At 42.2% G+C, this 17910-nt stretch overlaps 1 protein-coding gene across 8 annotated transcripts in view; it reads right to left on the bottom strand.

The window, feature by feature from the left end:
* The window catches only part of LOC106608040 (1-phosphatidylinositol 4,5-bisphosphate phosphodiesterase beta-4), a 172460-nt gene that overhangs the window by 49728 nt on the left and 104822 nt on the right, over positions 1-17910 (bottom strand). For all 8 annotated transcript variants that reach the window (XR_006770319.1, XR_006770320.1, XM_045720990.1 and 5 more), the window contains 9 exons: positions 12566-12619; positions 12391-12472; positions 11682-11782; positions 10939-10996; positions 8359-8467; positions 2971-3181; positions 2752-2845; positions 2395-2474; positions 38-122 (listed from right to left, as the gene is read on the bottom strand). Coding sequence is in view for 6 of the 8 variants with exons in the window: in XM_045720990.1 (XP_045576946.1) it covers positions 38-122; positions 2395-2474; positions 2752-2845; positions 2971-3181; positions 8359-8467; positions 10939-10996; positions 11682-11782; positions 12391-12472; positions 12566-12619 (874 nt within the window). In the remaining 2 variants the exon portion in view is untranslated. The remainder of the gene's footprint in view (positions 1-37; positions 123-2394; positions 2475-2751; positions 2846-2970; positions 3182-8358; positions 8468-10938; positions 10997-11681; positions 11783-12390; positions 12473-12565; positions 12620-17910) is intronic.

The raw sequence follows: 17910 nt of genomic DNA, 5'->3' as shown, positions 1-17910 counted from the left end.
AAGACAGATATAGTGTGGTAGCAGGTAGATTGCTCACAGTGTATCCCTCGAGAGGATGCCTCAGTAGGTAGTCTCCAAAGATCTCCTCACAGTACCGAGCCATCTTGTACTGCTGGGGTTTACTAAAACACACATGATCAAACCAGTCAAAAGTTTGGACACACCTACTCATTCAAGAGTTTTTCTTTATTTTGACTATTTTCTACATTGTAGAATAGTGAAGACATCAAAACTACGAAATAACAGATATGGAATCATGTAGTGACCAAAAAGTGTTAAACAAATCAAAATATATTGCCTTGATGACAGCTTTCCACACTCTTGGCATTCTCTCAACCAGCTTCACCTGGAATGGTTTTCCAACAGTCTTGAAGGAGTTCCCACATATGCTGAGCACTTGTTGGCTGCTTTTCCTTCACTCTGCGATCCGACTCATCCCAAACCATCTCAATTTGTCAAATAGCCCTTACACAGCCTGGAGGTTTGTTTTGGGTCATTGTCCTGTTGAAAAACAAATGATAGTCCCACTAAGCGCAAACCAGATGGGATGGTGTATCACTGCAGAATGCTTTGGTAGACAAGCTGGTTAAGTGTGCCTTGAATTCTAAATAAATCACAGACAGTGTCACCAGCAAAGAACCTCCCCACCATAACACCTCCTCTATGCTTTACGGTGGGAAATACACATGTGGAGATCATCCGTTCACCCACAAAGAAACGGCGGTTGGAACCAAAACTCTCCAATATGGACTCCAGACCAAAGGACAGATGTCCACCGGTCTCATGTCTATTGCTGGTGTGTCTTGGCCGAAGCAAGTCTTTTCTTCTTATTGGTGTCCTTTTGTAGTGGTTTCTTTGCAGCAATTTGACCATGAAGGCCTAATTCACACAGTCTCCTCTGAACAGTTGATGTTGAGATGTGTCTGTAAGTTGAACTCTGTGAGGTGCAATCTGAGGTGCAGTTAATTGCCGATTTCTGAGGCTTGTAACTCTAATGAACTTATCCTCTGCAGCAGAGGTAACTCTGGGTACTCTTTTCCTGTGGCGGTCCTCATGAGAGCCAGTTTCATCATAACGCTTGATGGTTTTTGCGACTGCACTTGAAGAAACGTTCAAAGTTCTTGACATTTTCCGTATTGACTGACCTTCATGTCTTAAAGTAATGATGGACTGTCGTTTCTCTTTGCTTATTTGAGCTGTTCTTGCCATAATACGGACTTGGTCTTTTACCAAATAGGGCTATCTTCTGTATACCACCCCTACCTTGTCACAACACAACTGATTGGCTAAAAAGCATTAAGAAGGAAAGAAATTCCACAAATTCACTTTTAACAAGGCACACCTGTTAATTGAAATGCATTCCAGGTGACTACCTCATGAAGCTGGTTGAGAGAATGCCAAGAGTGTGCAAAGCAGTCATCAAGGCAAAGGGTGGCTACTTTGAAGAATCTCAAATATAAAATCTATTTTGATTTGTTTAACACTTTTTGGTTACTACATGATTCCATATGTATTATTTCATAGTTTTGATGTCTTCACTATTATTCTACAATGTAGAAAATAATACAAAATAAAGAAAACCACTGGAATTAGTAGGTGTGTCCAAACATTTGACTGGTACTGTAGTTATCAGCAAAGTCAGCGCTTGTAAGAAAAGTGTGAGTGTTAGTTCCATTCCCCCCCCAACTTTTTTGTAATTAAATTACAAATTCATAATAGTTACACTGTTACATGTAATTCAATCGGACGTAATGGAATAAATAATAACATTGTCATGTATAATATTTTTTTTAACATTCTGGATCATTGTGAAATCCTTGGTGCTGTTATTAACTGACATTTCAGTTAATCATTTTTAAACAGCTAATTGGCCGACGTCGGTTCAATTATTTGAATCCCATTTCATTCCGTTTTTTTCTGTGAAGTCAATGCGCAAGGTTTATCTAGAAGAGACTGAAGAACGCACGATGGTCAGGAGATATACAGAGCAGCTGTCGCGTCATGAGGTATCTCTACCCGAAATTACAGTCATAGAAGTATGCCTTATTTACATTGAAGAACTACAAAATAGTGATTTTGTCAGACAGTATAGCAAGCAGCTCTATAGAGATGAGATGATGAAATGGAATGAAATAATAAAGTCATCAAATTAAACAAATGTAATATACACAACTAAAATATTTTATTAAAGTAAGCTCATGTGAATAAATGATGGTTAATAAGTGATAAGCAGTAATGGGCAGTCTACCGTCATGGGACTTGTATTACTTGTTTTATTCTGTGTTGTTACAGCCTTCAACCCAAACAATCTAACAAAAATCAAAAACCTTTATTATTTTTCAATAATCGAACCAACCTCAAAAAGCACTAATCGCTCAGCACTAGAAATTCTACCTGCAGTGGTTTTCAAATGACAGGATCACAGGATACTCAGATGTCACAAAGGCTGTTTCTCTGATGGCTGAGATCACATCCTGTTTGAGGGGGGAAACAACAACATGGGGATTGATGTTAGAACCACATTGAATCCATTATATATCCCTTGCTATAAGTCTCTGGATAAGAGTGTCTGATCAATAACTACAGAGTAAATTCAAATGGATCTGCAGGTCTCAATTAGATGCAGTATCAATTTATGAACACAAGAGGGTAGACTTACTATATCTAATTCATACAAAAGTTGTGTGAATGATCAGACAAATCTGAATGAGTGAAAGAGTGTTTTGTGTGTGTGTGAGAGTGTGTGTGTACCTTAAAGAGGATGTCAGTACACATAGCCTTGCCATGAGTGATGATAGGTTCCTGGTCTTCTCCTTTTCCATCCCAGCAGTCCAGTTCTACACACCTGACATCATACACATACAAAACAGTTTACATACTGTATATAAACACACACATACACACACAACCCCCCATACCCTCCCCGCCACCATCTCACCACCACCCCACACCCTGTCCCCCCACACCTACCTGCAGCCGGAGAGCAGAACCTGTCTGTACATCTCCACGGAGGACTTTCCTCCAAACTGCCTCCCGGTCAAGTAGGTGTTGTGGGAGGAGGCAATGAAGTAGTGAGCCAGCGGCTGTTCCATGTCCTGGTACAGCTCAAGACAGTCCAGGAACACCGGGGCATTCTCATCTGACATCAGGTACCTGCAGAAGCCATCACTGGACATACGGCCTGGGGGAGTGTAGGAGGAGTGGATGGAGAGTGTGTAAGGAGGTCTGCTAAATTTGACATAAATTAGCCCTGCCCAGCTGAAGATCTGTCTTTTTTCAGCCATCTATTTCCTGTGTTTGAGAGGTGAAAAAATCCCCTTGTCACTTAAATCTCGATGGATTAATTGCTTTCATGCATTACAGTATGTACCGGTATGTTATCTAGTTACCATCCTAACGTTAGTTGGCTACTAATACATCGAACTTGCCAGGCAGTATATTAACTATATGCTATCTAACTAACTACCCAACATTTATTGATTTGATTATTCACGTCATTCTTGGCTAAGTGGTATAGTGGTTGTGAGTTCTCAATAGACATTGTTAATTCTTCCCATCTACTCCGATTTCAGAGCACTCTCGTCTGTTTGCCAGAGCGCAGAATAACTGATGGATTTACGAACGCTCAACACCCATATAATATATGACCGGTGTTAGTAAACGTCGGCAAAAAAAAGAGTAATTCAATTGTTGCCAGTAGCACAGTTACAGTCACCAACGCTCTGGATAACATGAAAACAGCCTAACCACCTCTGATTGGGCGAGTAAATGGCATTAGTGAGATATTCTCTCATTTGTCTGGAAATAGCTAGCCAGTTAGCTTGGGTGCTTGACTGCTGTTGAGGTCAGAACGCTTGGACCAACCCTACTCCTCGGCCAGAGCGTCCAGCGATGCGCTCCGAGAGCGAAACGCTCTGAATTTACGAATGGGCAATCTGACAACGCTCTGGCACGCCATATTGAATTTACGAACACACCTGAAATCGTAAAATGTCTAGCTAGTCTTTTGTTATGATAGCAAGAGGTTGCATAGCAACAGCATCAACTTCCGGTAAACAGGCGAAGCTGTATGGTAGTATGGGTATTCGAACACATGTATTGTTTTTCCATTATATCTATAATGCTGAAGCTTTGTCTGGGATTTATCGCACCGTCTCGACACTTTGATCACCAGAAAGAGAAGAAAGATGATGGGTGTTCATTTTTATGCAATTAAAAAAAGTAATAATTTAATACAGTTGAAATGTTTACAAATTAGATGCGCTGAAATGAAAGCAACTTCCGAAAATGAACACTCGGATTATAGTGATATTATGTCTGATCTCGCAAACAATGTAAAGTATGTTTAGATAGGTGTAATCTATGCCAAACATGTTGATTATTAATCCAAGGGTATCCTGCTATTGCCACTCTTGTTAAATTATGCAAGAGAACATGACAACAGTAATTAATGAGGCAGACTAGACAGAACAGGTGAGTGCAGGTAGGGTAGACAGAACAAGTGTTTGTGGTTGACGACAATAGACAATGGGCCTGATCGGACAGCTCAGAGCTTCTGCTCTTTTCTGTCCATAAAAACAAATGGATTGGTGGATGAGGCAGGGCAGGCCAGGAGCAAGGAAGGAGGGTGTGGTCAAGCAGGGCATCCCCCGAGTCTAAATGCCTAAAAGTTTTTATCAGAACAGGCATAGATTAGTTACTTTATTTTCCTTTCCCGACATGAGTTTGTTGTGTTTAAAGCCAACGTTATTAAAGTTACAGCTCACAGCTGTGCGTGGTTGCATCCCTGTTACACCCCTTTATGTACATGAGGTCATATATGCAAATACCCCCTTTGTATTTAGTGAATGCACCATTTTGTAAGTCGCTCTGGATAAGAGCGTCTGCTAAATGACTTAAATGTAATGTAATGTAATGTATTTATGCAAATGAGGCACCTATATTTTTGTTTATTTTACCACAACATATATACAAAAATACCTGATATATACATTTTCTTATTGTATGAGTGCATTCTAATACATTTTAAAAAGTGCAATTTTACAATAAACTGAATACCTGAATTAACACAAAAATCCCTGAACTCCTTGCCAGTAAAATGTTTTTTTTTTTTTGTGTGTGCTATAATTCAGTCAATATCTGATGGATTATAAAAATGCAAAAGGTTTGGAGTATTTTTATCCATTATCCAACTGTTGCATTTACTAGAATTGTAAAAAAAATGTATGTTGATGACCGTTGCTACATACACAGATTTAGATTTTCTTCACTTATTATCAGTCAACACTCACACATCCAACATGTACAGTCGTGGCCAAAAGTTTTGAGAATGACACAAATATTAATTTTCACAAAGTCTGTTGCTTGCATGATGGCAATTTGCATATACTCCAGAATGTTATGACGAGTGATCAGATGAATTGCAATTAATTGCAAAGTCCCTCTTTGCCATGCAAATGAACTGAATCCCCCAAAAACATTTCCACTACATTTCAGCCCTGCCACAAAAGGACCAGCTGACATCATGTTAGTGATTCTCTCGTTAACACAGGTGTGAGTATTGACGAGGACAAGGCTGATCACTCTGTCATACTGATTGAGTTCGAATAACAGACTGGAAGCTTCAAAAGGAGGTTGGTGCATGGAATAATTGTTCTTCCTCTGTCAAGCATGGTTACCTGCAAGGAAACACGTGCCGTCATCATTGCTTTGCACAAAAAGGGCTTCACAGGCAAGGATATTGCTGCCAGTAAGATTGCACCTAAATCAACCATTTATCGGATCATCAAGAACTTCAAGGAGAGAGGTTCAATTGTTGTGAAGAAGGCTTCAGGGCGCCCAAGAAAGTCCAGCAAGCGCCAGGACCGTCTCCTAAAGTTGATTCAGCTGCTGGATCGGGGCACCACCAGTACAGAGCTTGCTCAGGAATGGCAGCAGGCAGGTGTGAGTGCATCTGCACGCACAGTGAGGCGAAGACTTTTGGAGGATGGCCTGGTGTCAAGAAGGGCAGCAAAGAAGCCACTTCTCTCCAGGAAAAACATCAGGGACAGACTGATACTCTGCAAAAGGTACAGGGATTGGACTGCTGAGGACTGGGTTAAAGTAATTTTCTCTGATGAATCCTCTTTCCGATTGTTTGGGGCATCCGGAAAAAGGCTTGTCCGGAGAAGACAAGGTGAGTGCTACCATCAGTCCTGTGTCATGCCAACAGTAAAGCATCCTGAGACCATTCATGTGTGGGGTTGCTTCTCAACCAAGGGAGTGGGCTCACTCACACTTTTGCCTAAGAACACAGCCATGAATAAAGAATGGTACCAACACATCCTCCGAGAGCAACTTCTCCCAACCATCCAGGAACAGTTTGGTGACGAACAATGCCTTTTCCAGCATGATGGAGCACCTTGCCACAAGGCAAAAGTGATAACTAAGTGGCTCGGGGAACAAAACATCGATATTTTGGGTCCATGGCCAGGAAACTCCCCAGACCTTAATCCCATTGAGAACTTGTGGTCAATCCTCAAGAGGCGGGTGGACAAACAAAAACCCACAAATTCTGACAAACTCCAAGCATTGATTATGCAAGAATGGGCTGCCATCAGTCAGAATGTGGCCCAGAAGTTAATTGACAGCATGCCAGGGCGGATTGCAGAGGTCTTCAAAAAGAAGGGTCAACACTGCAAATATTGACTCTGCATCAACTTCATGTAATTGTCAATAAAAGCCTTTGACACTTATGAAATGCTTGTAATTATACTTCAGTATTCCATAGTAACATCTGACAAAAAAAGCTAAAGAAACTGAAGCAGCAAACTTTGTGGAAATTAATATTTGTGACATTCTGAAAACTTTTGGCCACGACTGTATAGTTGAGGGCAGTGATGCTGTTGTGTTAATTCACCGGGAGAGGGCAGTACCTGCTAAAGAAATGTGTTATTCACCAGGAGAGGGCAGTACCTGCTAAATAAATGTGCTATTCACCGGGAGAGGGCAGTACCTGCTAAAGAAATGTGCTATTCACCAGGAGAGGGCAGTACATGCTAATGAAATGTGTTATTCACCAGGAGAGGGCGGTACATGCTAATGATATGTGTTATTCACCAGGAGAGGGCAGTACATGCTAATGAAATGTGTTATGCACCAGGAGAGGGCAGTACATGCTAATGAAATGTGTTATTCACCAGGAGAGGGCAGTACATGCTAATGAAATGTGTTATTCACCAGGAGAGGGCAGTACATGCTAATGAAATGTGTTATTCACCAGGAGAGGGCAGTACATGCTAATGAAATGTGTTATTCACCAGGAGAGGGCAGTACATGCTAATGAAATGTGTTATTCACCAGGAGAGGGCAGTACATGCTAAATAAATGTGCTATTCACAGAAATGTGTTATTCACCAGGAGAGGGCAGTACATGCTAATGAAATGTGTTATTCACCAGGAGAGGGCAGTACATGCTAATGAAATGTGTTATTCACCAGGAGAGGGCAGTACATGCTAATGAAATGTGTTATTCACCAGGAGCGGGCAGTACATGCTTATGAAATGTGTTATTCACCAGGAGAGGGCAGTACATGCTAAATAAATGTGCTATTCACCGGGAAAGGGCAGTACCTGCTAAAGAAATGTGTTATTCACCAGGAGAGGGCAGTACATGCTAATGAAATGTGTTATTCACCAGGAGAGGGCGGTACATGCTAATGAAATGTGTTATTCACCAGGAGAGGGCAGTACATGCTAATGAAATGTGTTATTCACCAGGAGAGGGCAGTACATGCTAATGAAATGTGTTATTCACCAGGAGAGGGCAGTACATGCTAATGAAATGTGTTATTCACCAGGAGAGGGCGGTACATGCTAATGAAATGTGTTATGCACCAGGAGAGGGCGGTACATGCTAATGAAATGTGTTATTCACCAGGAGAGGGCGGTACATGCTAATGAAATGTGTTATTCACCAGGAGAGGGCAGTACATGCTAATGAAATGTGTTATTCACCAGGAGAGGGCGGTACATGCTAATGAAATGTGTTATTCACCAGGAGAGGGCAGTACATGCTAATGAAATGTGTTATTCACCAGGAGAGGGCGGTACATGCTAATGAAATGTGTTATTCACCAGGAGAGGGCAGTACATGCTAAAGAAATGTTTTATTCACCAGGAGAGGGCGGTACATGCTAATGAAATGTGTTATGCACCAGGAGAGGGCGGTACATGCTAATGAAAAGGCAAGACTGGAGTATTGTATACAGCAAGACTGGGCTTTGGAGAATCCTCTCTTGTTCTCCTCCTCTCCATCCACTCCACTCTCACCTTTCGTCTTCACATCTCTCTCTCTATCTCTGCATCCATCCCTCTCACCTTTCTTCTTGAGGTCTGGGTCTCTCTCGTACTTCTCGATTATCTGCATTGCTCGTTTCGGGTCGTAGAAGGGGAACAGGATCTCATTTAGCCGCGGGTCGCGCTGATTCTGGAGAAAGTAATGACACACAACATTGTCACACTCACAAGCACATACTGTACACATGCATGTCACCGCACTCTAAGGAAATATGTCCCATTCCTAACTTGAGAAATGTGAATGTAATTGAAACCTTTGCGTAAATCTCGCCATGGACACTAATGCATGCTTTTGGCAAAACTTTCAAGAAACTGTTTATTTATTTATTTTACTTTGAGGAAACTTTACGTGCACAAGTCATGTTACCAACTGAGTTTGAACCCGGTTTTTGTTTGGGTACCACAAGACTATTTTAGCCCGCTGAGCCAATGCCTAGGCATTAACTCCTGGAGCTAACGGCAGTTTTCAGGTCTCAAGCTAGCGTTAGGCTACTCATCATGCAAGTGTTGCTCACTGCACCACCTCTGCTTCACATCAGTCAGGTCAGGATTGGGACCATTATAACAAGAGACTAAACACACACACAGCTGACAAACAACAGCGAGTAACAGTTTAGACTGACACAGTGACAATGTATATAGTACTAACCCTGGTACAAACACATCTTTCATTTGTGGGTGTTCAAATGAAAACCAAAATGCCACAATTACTGATACAGAGCTACTGCAATGGGGTGGGGAGAGGAGGTGTGTGTTGGCCAAAGGTAGGGAACGCGTGTGGTCTCACATGCAGAGAGGGTAGAGATTCACACATCAGCAGGGATCAGAACAACACCACTTGCCACTATAGCAGGTAGCATTCACAGCCTTTGTACTAATGGGCATTCACTTCAGCATTGCACACAGAGAAAGAGAAGCATCCGCACATACATACAGTAGATAGAAGTGGAAGCAGGTATGTTTTCAGCCAAAGCAGAGACCACTAGCACAAAAGAAGGGGAATAGGAACTGATATTGATCACTGCATTGTTTGGAAAGAGAAAGCAAGAAAAGTATTTCACTGTACTAGTGCACGTGACAATAAAACATTTGAAACTTGAAGGCAGGCAGGCAAGTAGACAGAAACCAGACAAAATAGCCAAACAGAAAGCCCCCCCCCCCAGTTGCCATGGTTACACAAACAGTCACAAGTAGGCGGGGCTGGGGAGAAATATACTGAACAAAAATATAAACGCAACATGCAACAATTTCAACAATTTTACTGAGTTTATATAAAGAAATCAGCCAATTGAAATAAATTAATTAGGCCCTAATCTATTTCACATGCCTGGGCAGGGTCACAGCCATGGGTGGGCCTGGCTCCCAAGTGGGTGGGCCTACAGTATAGCTGTGGCCCTGCCCAGTCATGTGAAATAGATTAGGGCGTAATTTATTTATTTCAATTGGCTGAAATTGGGGAGCCAGGCCCAGCCAATCAGAATGAGTTTTTCCCCACAAAAGGGCTTTATTACAGACAGAAATACTCCTCAGTTTCATCAGCTGTCCGGGTGACTAGACTCTGACCATCCCGCAGGTGAAGAAGCCGGATGTAGAGGTCCTGGGCTGGCGTGGTTACACGTGGTCTGTGGTTGTGAGGCTAGTGGGGCGTACTGCCAAATTCTCTAAAACGACGTTGGAGACGGCTTATGGTAGAGAAATTAACATTACATTCTCAGGAAACAGCTCTGTTGGACATTCCTGCAGTCAGCATGCCAATTGCATGCTCCCTCAAAACTTGAGAAATCTGTGGCATTGTGTTGTGCGACAAAACTGCACATTTTAGAGTGGCACATTTTGTCCCCATCATGAGGTGCACCTGTGTAATGATCATGCTGTTTAATCAGCTTCTTGATATGCCACACCTGTCAGGTGGATAGATTTTGTTGGCAAAGGAGAAATGCTCACTAACAGGGATGTTAACAAATTTGTGCTCAACATTTGAGCGAAGTAAGCTTTTTGTGGTTATGGAAATTTTTTGGGGTCTTTTATTTCAGCTCATGAAACATGGGACCAACACTTTACATGTTGCATTTAGATATTTGTTCAGTATTGGTCGGGGATGGGGGCAAGCAGCTGAGAGGGGCAGGATGAAGTTACCCCTACAGACACTGATCTAAGATCAGTTTTGCATTGTATCTCCCAATTGTTCCCCATTTTTGAACTTCATATTTATCATCTCCACCACAACATCAACATATGAGAAAATGTTGTGTTTCTATGTTTTACAGTAAAAAATATATAGCAAGATAAGTGTTTCCAATGACATCATCTGTGTTATTCGTGTGATTATGACCAATTGTAAGTAGGTATTGCCTACGAACTGCCTTCGTAATATTTTACAGAACATTAGAAACACGCCATTTTCACACGTTGATGTTGGGGAGGTGCTGGAGACGATGAATATGAAGTCGCAAATGGTGAAATGTTCCTTTAAGGATTTGAGGAGGGTCATCTGAAACCGATCCTATATCATTGCCTAAGAGCAACTTCTACCCTGTGTCAGGTGAGAGGGTAGGGGTCAAGCAGTCACACAGAGAAGTTAATGAATGATAAAGAGCTTACTTCATTCAGAAAGCTGACTAACTGGTCTACGTTTAAAAAATCACTTTTGTCCCCATTGCTGCAAAGGAATTAATTAGAAAAACAAAATGTTATGTTTCTTAAAAACCCTCTCAGCCAGTCAGTCAGTCAGTAACTAGAAAGCAGAAGGGTTTTTTAAAGGGTCAAAACCCAACACTGTCGTGTTACATTTTTATATCAACATTTCTACATGTTAAAATCACCACAGGTCGAACATTGAAATACTGTTGAGTTAGTTTAAAACAAATGTGTTAATGTGTCACTCTTTAAGCAGGTTAGGTTTTCCAGAGGTTACAGGTATTAGTAGAGAAGCTGAAGACTGTTTAACAAATGTTGATCTCTCAACCAAACACCAACACACTACAACTCTCTCTCACTCTACTTCAACTCTCTATTCCCTGTCATTCACATGGTGTCTACACTACAGCTATCAACACAACAGTTGAACAAACGGCCGTTACTAAATATCTCATTACTATCAGAATCACAGTTGGGAATATGCTGGAAAAATACATAGCAATAAAATGTTGTAGATGTTGGACTGTAAATGTCTTCCCAGTGAGCAAAACAGACCTTGTTACTCCTACACTAACTACACACTTAGATGTGACTAGCATTGAGGGTGCAGTTAGCTTTCTACAGTAGGCTGAAGTAGAACAGAGTAGCTATTGAGGGTAGAGAGTACAGTAAAAGAGGTCTGGGGAGTAGAGCTAGTGACAACTCACATTTTGTTGAAGAGTTCCTGGATGTCAGTACGAGGGCAGATCTTCTGAGTCAGGGCGTAGAAGATGTCAAAGGGGAAGGCTGAGTCTTCTATCTCCTCGCTCTGAGGGGAGATAACGTTATACACTGAGTGTACAAAACATTATGAACGCCTGCTCTTTCCATGACATAGACTGACCAGGTGAATCCAGGTGAAAGCTATGATCCCTTATTGATGTCACTTGTTAAATCCACTTCAATCAGTGTAGATGAAGGGGAGGAGACAGGTTAAATAAGGATTTTTAAGCCTTGAGACATTTGAGACATTGATTATGTATGTGTGCCATTCAGAGGGTGAATGGGCAAGACAAAGATTTAAGCGCTTTTGAACAGGTTATGGTTGTAGGTGCCAGAATTTTTTTACGCTCAACAGTTTCCTGTGTGTATCAAGAATGGTCCACCACCCAAAGGACATCCAGTCAACTTGACACAACTGTGGGAAGCATTGGAGTCAACATGAGCCAGAATTCCTGTGGAACGCTTTCGACACCTTGTAGAGTCCATGCCCCGACGAATTGAGAAGGGTGGGTGTAAATCAATATTTGGAAGGTGTTCCTAATGTTTGGTATACTCAGGGTTTAGTTAAATGATAGATCCAACGACAGCAAGTTACCATGCACAACATCAGACAAACCCGTCATGAACACACGCACACACACACTTCCAGCGCACCTTTCCACTAGGCAGACCCAGTTCCTTCAGAGCCTGAAAGATTCCTTTCTCTGTTTTCCCAGATGCAAACGTCCGTGTGATGCTGAAACAGAGAGGAGAGAGTAGGCTGTCATCACAAAGTTCATCAATCAAATGACTGCTGATAAATGTTTTTACTAAATGAAGTATCTCTTACGTTCTCACTGGGATCTTGCCGTTCACATTGGTCAGAAAGCACATCCTCATCCAACTAAAAATACGAAAGACACAACACATGTTTAGGTGTGTGTGTTTCTTGAAGCAGAACATAGGATGGACGTTGTTGAGGTGTGTGTGTGTTTCTTGAAGTAGAACATAGGATGGACGTTGTTGAGGTGTGTGTGTGTTTCTTGAAGTAGAACATAGGATGGACGTTGTTGAGGTGTGTGTTTCTTGAAGCAGAACATAGGACGAACGTTGTTGAAGTGTGTGTGTGCATCTGTGTCTGTGTGTGTAATGTTGTATGAATGTGTGTGTGTGTGTGTGTGTTTGTCTGTGTGTGTTTACTACTGTGTGTGTGTGTGTGTTCACAACTGTGTGTGTGTGTGTGTGTTCACTACTGTGTTTGTGTGTGTGTTTACTAATGTGTGTGTGTTCACTACTGTGTTTGTGTGTGTGTTTACTAATGTGTGTGTGTTTACTAATGTGTGTGTGTTCACTACTGTGTTTGTGTGTGTGTTTACTAATGTGTGTGTGTTCACTACTGTGTGTGTGTGTGTTTATTAATGTGTGTGTGTTTACTAATGTGTGTGTTCACTAATGTGTGTGTGTTTACTACTGTGTTTGTGTGTGTGTTTACTAATGTGTGTGTGTTTACTAACGTGTGTGTGTTTACTACTGTGTGTGTGTGTTCACTACTGTGTGTGTGTGTTTACTACCCTGTGTGTGTGTTCACTACTGTGTGTGTGTTTACTACTGTGTGTGTGTTTACTACTGTGTGTGTGTTTACTACTGTGTGTGTGTTCACTATTGTGTGTGTGTTCACTACTGTGTGTGTGTGTTTACTACTGTGTGTGTGTTTACTACTGTGTGTGTGTTTACTAATGTGTGTGTGTTCACTACTGTGTGTGTGTGTTTACTACTGTGTGTGTGTTTACTACTGTGTGTGTGTTTACTACTGTGTGTGTGTTTACTAATGTGTGTGTGTAGTGGCTTCCTTTCCTCTTTACCATAGCCACTGCCCAAGCCTGAAGTGGGGTTGTTTGGTACGCATACAGTCCACACTCAAGGTTTCCAAAAAGCCAAACATTCAATGTGATCCAGGGATATGGTGCAACAAAAATGTTTATTCTTCTTATATCTAACAGGAAAATGAATATCCAATCAACTTAAAACATAGGTTACTTGATATGGAAAATACACAATATGACCTGTCTGTATGTCTGTATGTCTGTATGGTCAAAAAACTATACCGCTCCCGCGTCTAGCAAGGACTCCTCCCCCCGAAGGCCCAACTACCTGCCTTTATCCTAACACACTTACCGCAGTACAATGAATGGGCAAGAGGGGGGGGCAAAAACTAAGTTGCACTAACAACAAATGAATACATCTCAATCAGGTAAATATAAATCATAAAGGTATGTACCTAATATTTCATCATATACATTCATATTTACACAAATATACATGGAGCTCTGAATGTTCTGTCTTTTATACAAATATGTCCAAATCGGCTCTAACATACCGGCCCCTAATTGTTGACTGCACTGAATGGACAACAATTACTTAATATTCAAACGTAGAGCCAATACACAAAACATTCTATACCAGAGCACTATTACAGTTCATAGCTATATACAAATATACAAGGTGCCATATAGGAAAATAGTCCATAGATCTCAGTCTGAGTTGAAGTGTTCAGGTGTTCAACTTCCAAAAATGTCAAGAGTATGACGTCCAAAAAATGTATGACTACAACATCAACGAATCAGAGGTGCACGTGATTCAAAGATGGAGCACTGTGTGTGTGTGTGTGTCTCACTCCGCCGACTCCAGGAGCAGACAGAGTTTATTGATAGGTCTCTGTAAGATATTGTTCTTGGTCTTAACCAAGACGCTCCGGACAAGACCTTTGGCCCCTGGCAAAGCCTCCACCACACGCCCCATTAGCCAAGAGTTCCTAGGGGCGGTGTCGTCGACGATGACCACAAGGTCACCAGGACTGAAGTTTCTCTTAGTTTTGTTCCACTTGTTCTGCTCCTGCATAAGTGGAAGATACTCCCTGATCCATCTCTTCCAGAAGAGGTCAGTAATATATTGTACTTGCTTCCATCTCCTTCGTGAGTATAGGTCTCCTCTCTGGAATAGTCCTGGTGGCAGGACTGGCTTTGCTTTCAGATGAAGCAGATGGTTCGGAGTCAGGGGTTCTAGATCATTAGGGTCATTTGTTACAGTTGTGATTGGTCTGTCGTTCATGATTGCCTCAACTTCACACAAGGCTGTCTGCAAAGCCTCATCATCCAGTACTTGCTCTTTAAGGACTGAATAGAGGATCTTTTTCACCAGTCGGATCAACCTCTCCCATACCCCCCCATGGTGGGCTCCAGAGGGAGGATTGAATGACCATGTCACTCCTTCCTTCAGTAATTCATTTTGAATCTTGTTGTGATCCAGCTCTTTCAGAGCTTCTCCTAGCTCTCTGTGTGTTCCAACAAAGTTGGTGCCATTGTCTGTTCTGATACTTGTGACTGGGCCCCTTCGACAGATGAACCTGCGCAGGGCATTGATGCAGGAATCAGTATCCAGATAACTAGCAACTTCTAGATGGACAGCTCGACTCACAAGGCAAGTAAAGATCACACCATACCGCTTCACATGAACGCGGCCTCGCTTCACCTCTATGGGGCCGAAGTAATCTATGCCCACATGGGTGAAAGGCGGCAAATCAGGTGACACCCGATCTTGTGGAAGGTCGGCCATCTTCTGTTCTCCAGCTCTAGCTTGCATCCGCCTGCAGAAGACACAGCTCTTAAGGATCTTCCTTGCTAAGGAGTTGGCACAGGGTATTCCGGTGGCCTTTCTAGGGAGTTTTTCCTAGGGAGTTTTTCCTAGCCACCGTGCTTCTTTCACATGCTTTGCTTGCTGTTTGGGGTTTTAGGCTGGGTTTCTGTACAGCACTTTGAGATATCAACTGATGTACGAAGGGCTATATAAATCAATTTGATTTGATTTGGTATCCAATATCGCTGGCGAAGTCTAGAAAGCATGTGACCTCTCCCAGAGTGGCCAACCTGCTCATGGATGTGGAGTAAGATCAGTCTGGAGATGTAGGAGTCTTTGGGTAGGATCATAGGATTCTTTAGTTCCGTAGGCATAGCAGCTTTGCTTAACCTTCCTCCCACTCTCAGAATGCCATTGTCAACAATTGGATCAAGCTTACAGATTGAGCCATTTCTCTTGGCACATTGTTTTCCTTTCACAACTAGTGCAATTTCTTGTTTATAGTGCTGTCGTTGCTCAAATCGAATGATGGCCTTTTCTGCTTCATCTAGGTCATCCACAGACAGACTTTCTTTTCCAAATGTCAGTTTGAACTTGTCAATTTGTTCCTTCAGTGAGTTTGTCAGACTCTGATCTGAACCTGGATCAGTTTGTGTGAGAACTTTCCTTTTCTGGCTTAACTGTAGAAGAAGTCTCTTCAGTTTCAGCATCCAGGCAACTGCTTTCTTCAAGCTGTTCCATGTTGAATAGTACTCGATCAGTTTGCTGGTCGGACTCTTTTCTTCCACACATGTACTGTTTACGATGACGTCTTTTCTCACCTCTGGGTCATCCGAAGGGATGGAGCCAAGCTCCTCGGGGACTTTTGGCCATTGTGTTTCTGTTTTCTCCAGGAATTCTGGTCCTTTGCGCCATCTCTTTGAGTTCAGGAAAATTTCAACATGTAATCCTCTTGAAGCATCATCGGCTGGGTTGTGTTTGGAGTTCAAATACCTCCACTGTTTTGCTTTCGATAGGTCATGGATCATAGCAACCCTATTAGCCACAAAGGTATGGAATCTCTTGGTATCGTTGCGGATGTATTTTAGCACAGACTGGCTGTCTGTCCAGAAAGTTGACTCCTCAAGTTCAATCTGGAGCTCCAACCTTAACATCCTGTCCACTCTCACTGCCAATGTTGCTGCAGCAAGTTCCAGTCTGGGGATCGTCATCTGCTTGAGTGGAGTGACCCTTGATTTCCCCAGTATGAATGCAATGTGGACCTTTCCCATACCGTTTGTGAACCTAAGGTAGCTTGCCGTGCCATAACCTTGTTCACTTGCGTCACTGAAGTGATGCAGCTGTGCGGTCTTGACTTGACCAAAGTTCTCAGGCATCATACACCTGTCTATCTGGAATCTGGAAAGCTGGTCTAGCTCTGAGAGCCATCTCTTCCACGAAATAGAGTGTTCTTCGGGGATGACTTCGTCCCATCCACACTTTAGCTTGCAGAGCACTTGAAGAATTTGCTTTGCCTTTAATACGAATGGGGCGAGGAAACCTAATGGATCATAAACAGAGCTGACAGAGAGAATACCTCTTCTTGTAAGGGGTCTGTTCTTGACAATGACTCGAAAGGTAAACGCATCTCTTTCAATGTTCCATCGGATTCCAAGTGCTCTTTCAACAGGCAGCTTTTCTCTGTCCAGGTCCAGTTATTTTATCTGCTTGGCTTTGTGCTCATCAGGGATAGAAGCCAGCACAGCACGGCTGTTGCCGACCCACTTGGTCAATTTGAACCCACCCTGAGAGCACACATCCATGAGGTTTTTTGTGAGAGCTATGGCTTGTTCTTCTGTGGCCACTGACTTGAGGCAGTCATCAACGTAGAAGATGGACTTGACTGTTTGAATCACCTCTTCATCGTACCTCTCACAGTTGTCTTCTGCAGTCTTTCGTAGTGCAAAATTTGCTTGATATGGAAAATACACAATATGACCTGTCTGTATGTCTGTTTGTCTGTATGGTCAAAAAACGATACCGCTCCCGCGTCTAGCAAGGACTCCTTCCCCCGAAGGCCCAACTACCTGCCTTTATCCTAACACACTTACCGCAGTACAATGAATGGGCAAGAGGGGTGGACAAAAACTAAGTTACACTAACAACAAATGAATACATCTCAATCAGGTAAATATAAATCATAAAGGTATGTACCTAATATTTCATCATATACATTCATATTTACACAAATATACATGGAGCTCTGAATGTTCTGTCTTTTATACAAATATGTCCAAATCGGCTCTAACAGTGTGTGTTTACTACTGTGTGTGTGTGTTTACTACTGTTTGTGTGTTTACTACTGTGTGTGTGTGTTTACTAATGTGTGTGTGTTTACTACTGCGTGTGTGTGTGTTTACTACTGTGTGTGTGTGTGTTTACTACTGTGTGTGTGTGTTTACTACTGTGTGTGTGTGTTTACTACTGTGTGTGTGTTTACTACTGTGTGTGTGTGTTTACTAATGTGTGTGTGTTTACTACTGTGTGTGTGTGTTTACTAATGTGTGTGTGTTTACTACTGTG

Source organism: Salmo salar, chromosome ssa06 (genome assembly GCF_905237065.1).
Source record: "Salmo salar chromosome ssa06, Ssal_v3.1, whole genome shotgun sequence".
Classification (NCBI taxonomy): Eukaryota; Metazoa; Chordata; class Actinopteri; order Salmoniformes; family Salmonidae; genus Salmo; species Salmo salar.
Note: the sequence above shows the minus strand (reverse complement) of the source record. Positions and strands in the feature narration are given on the sequence as shown.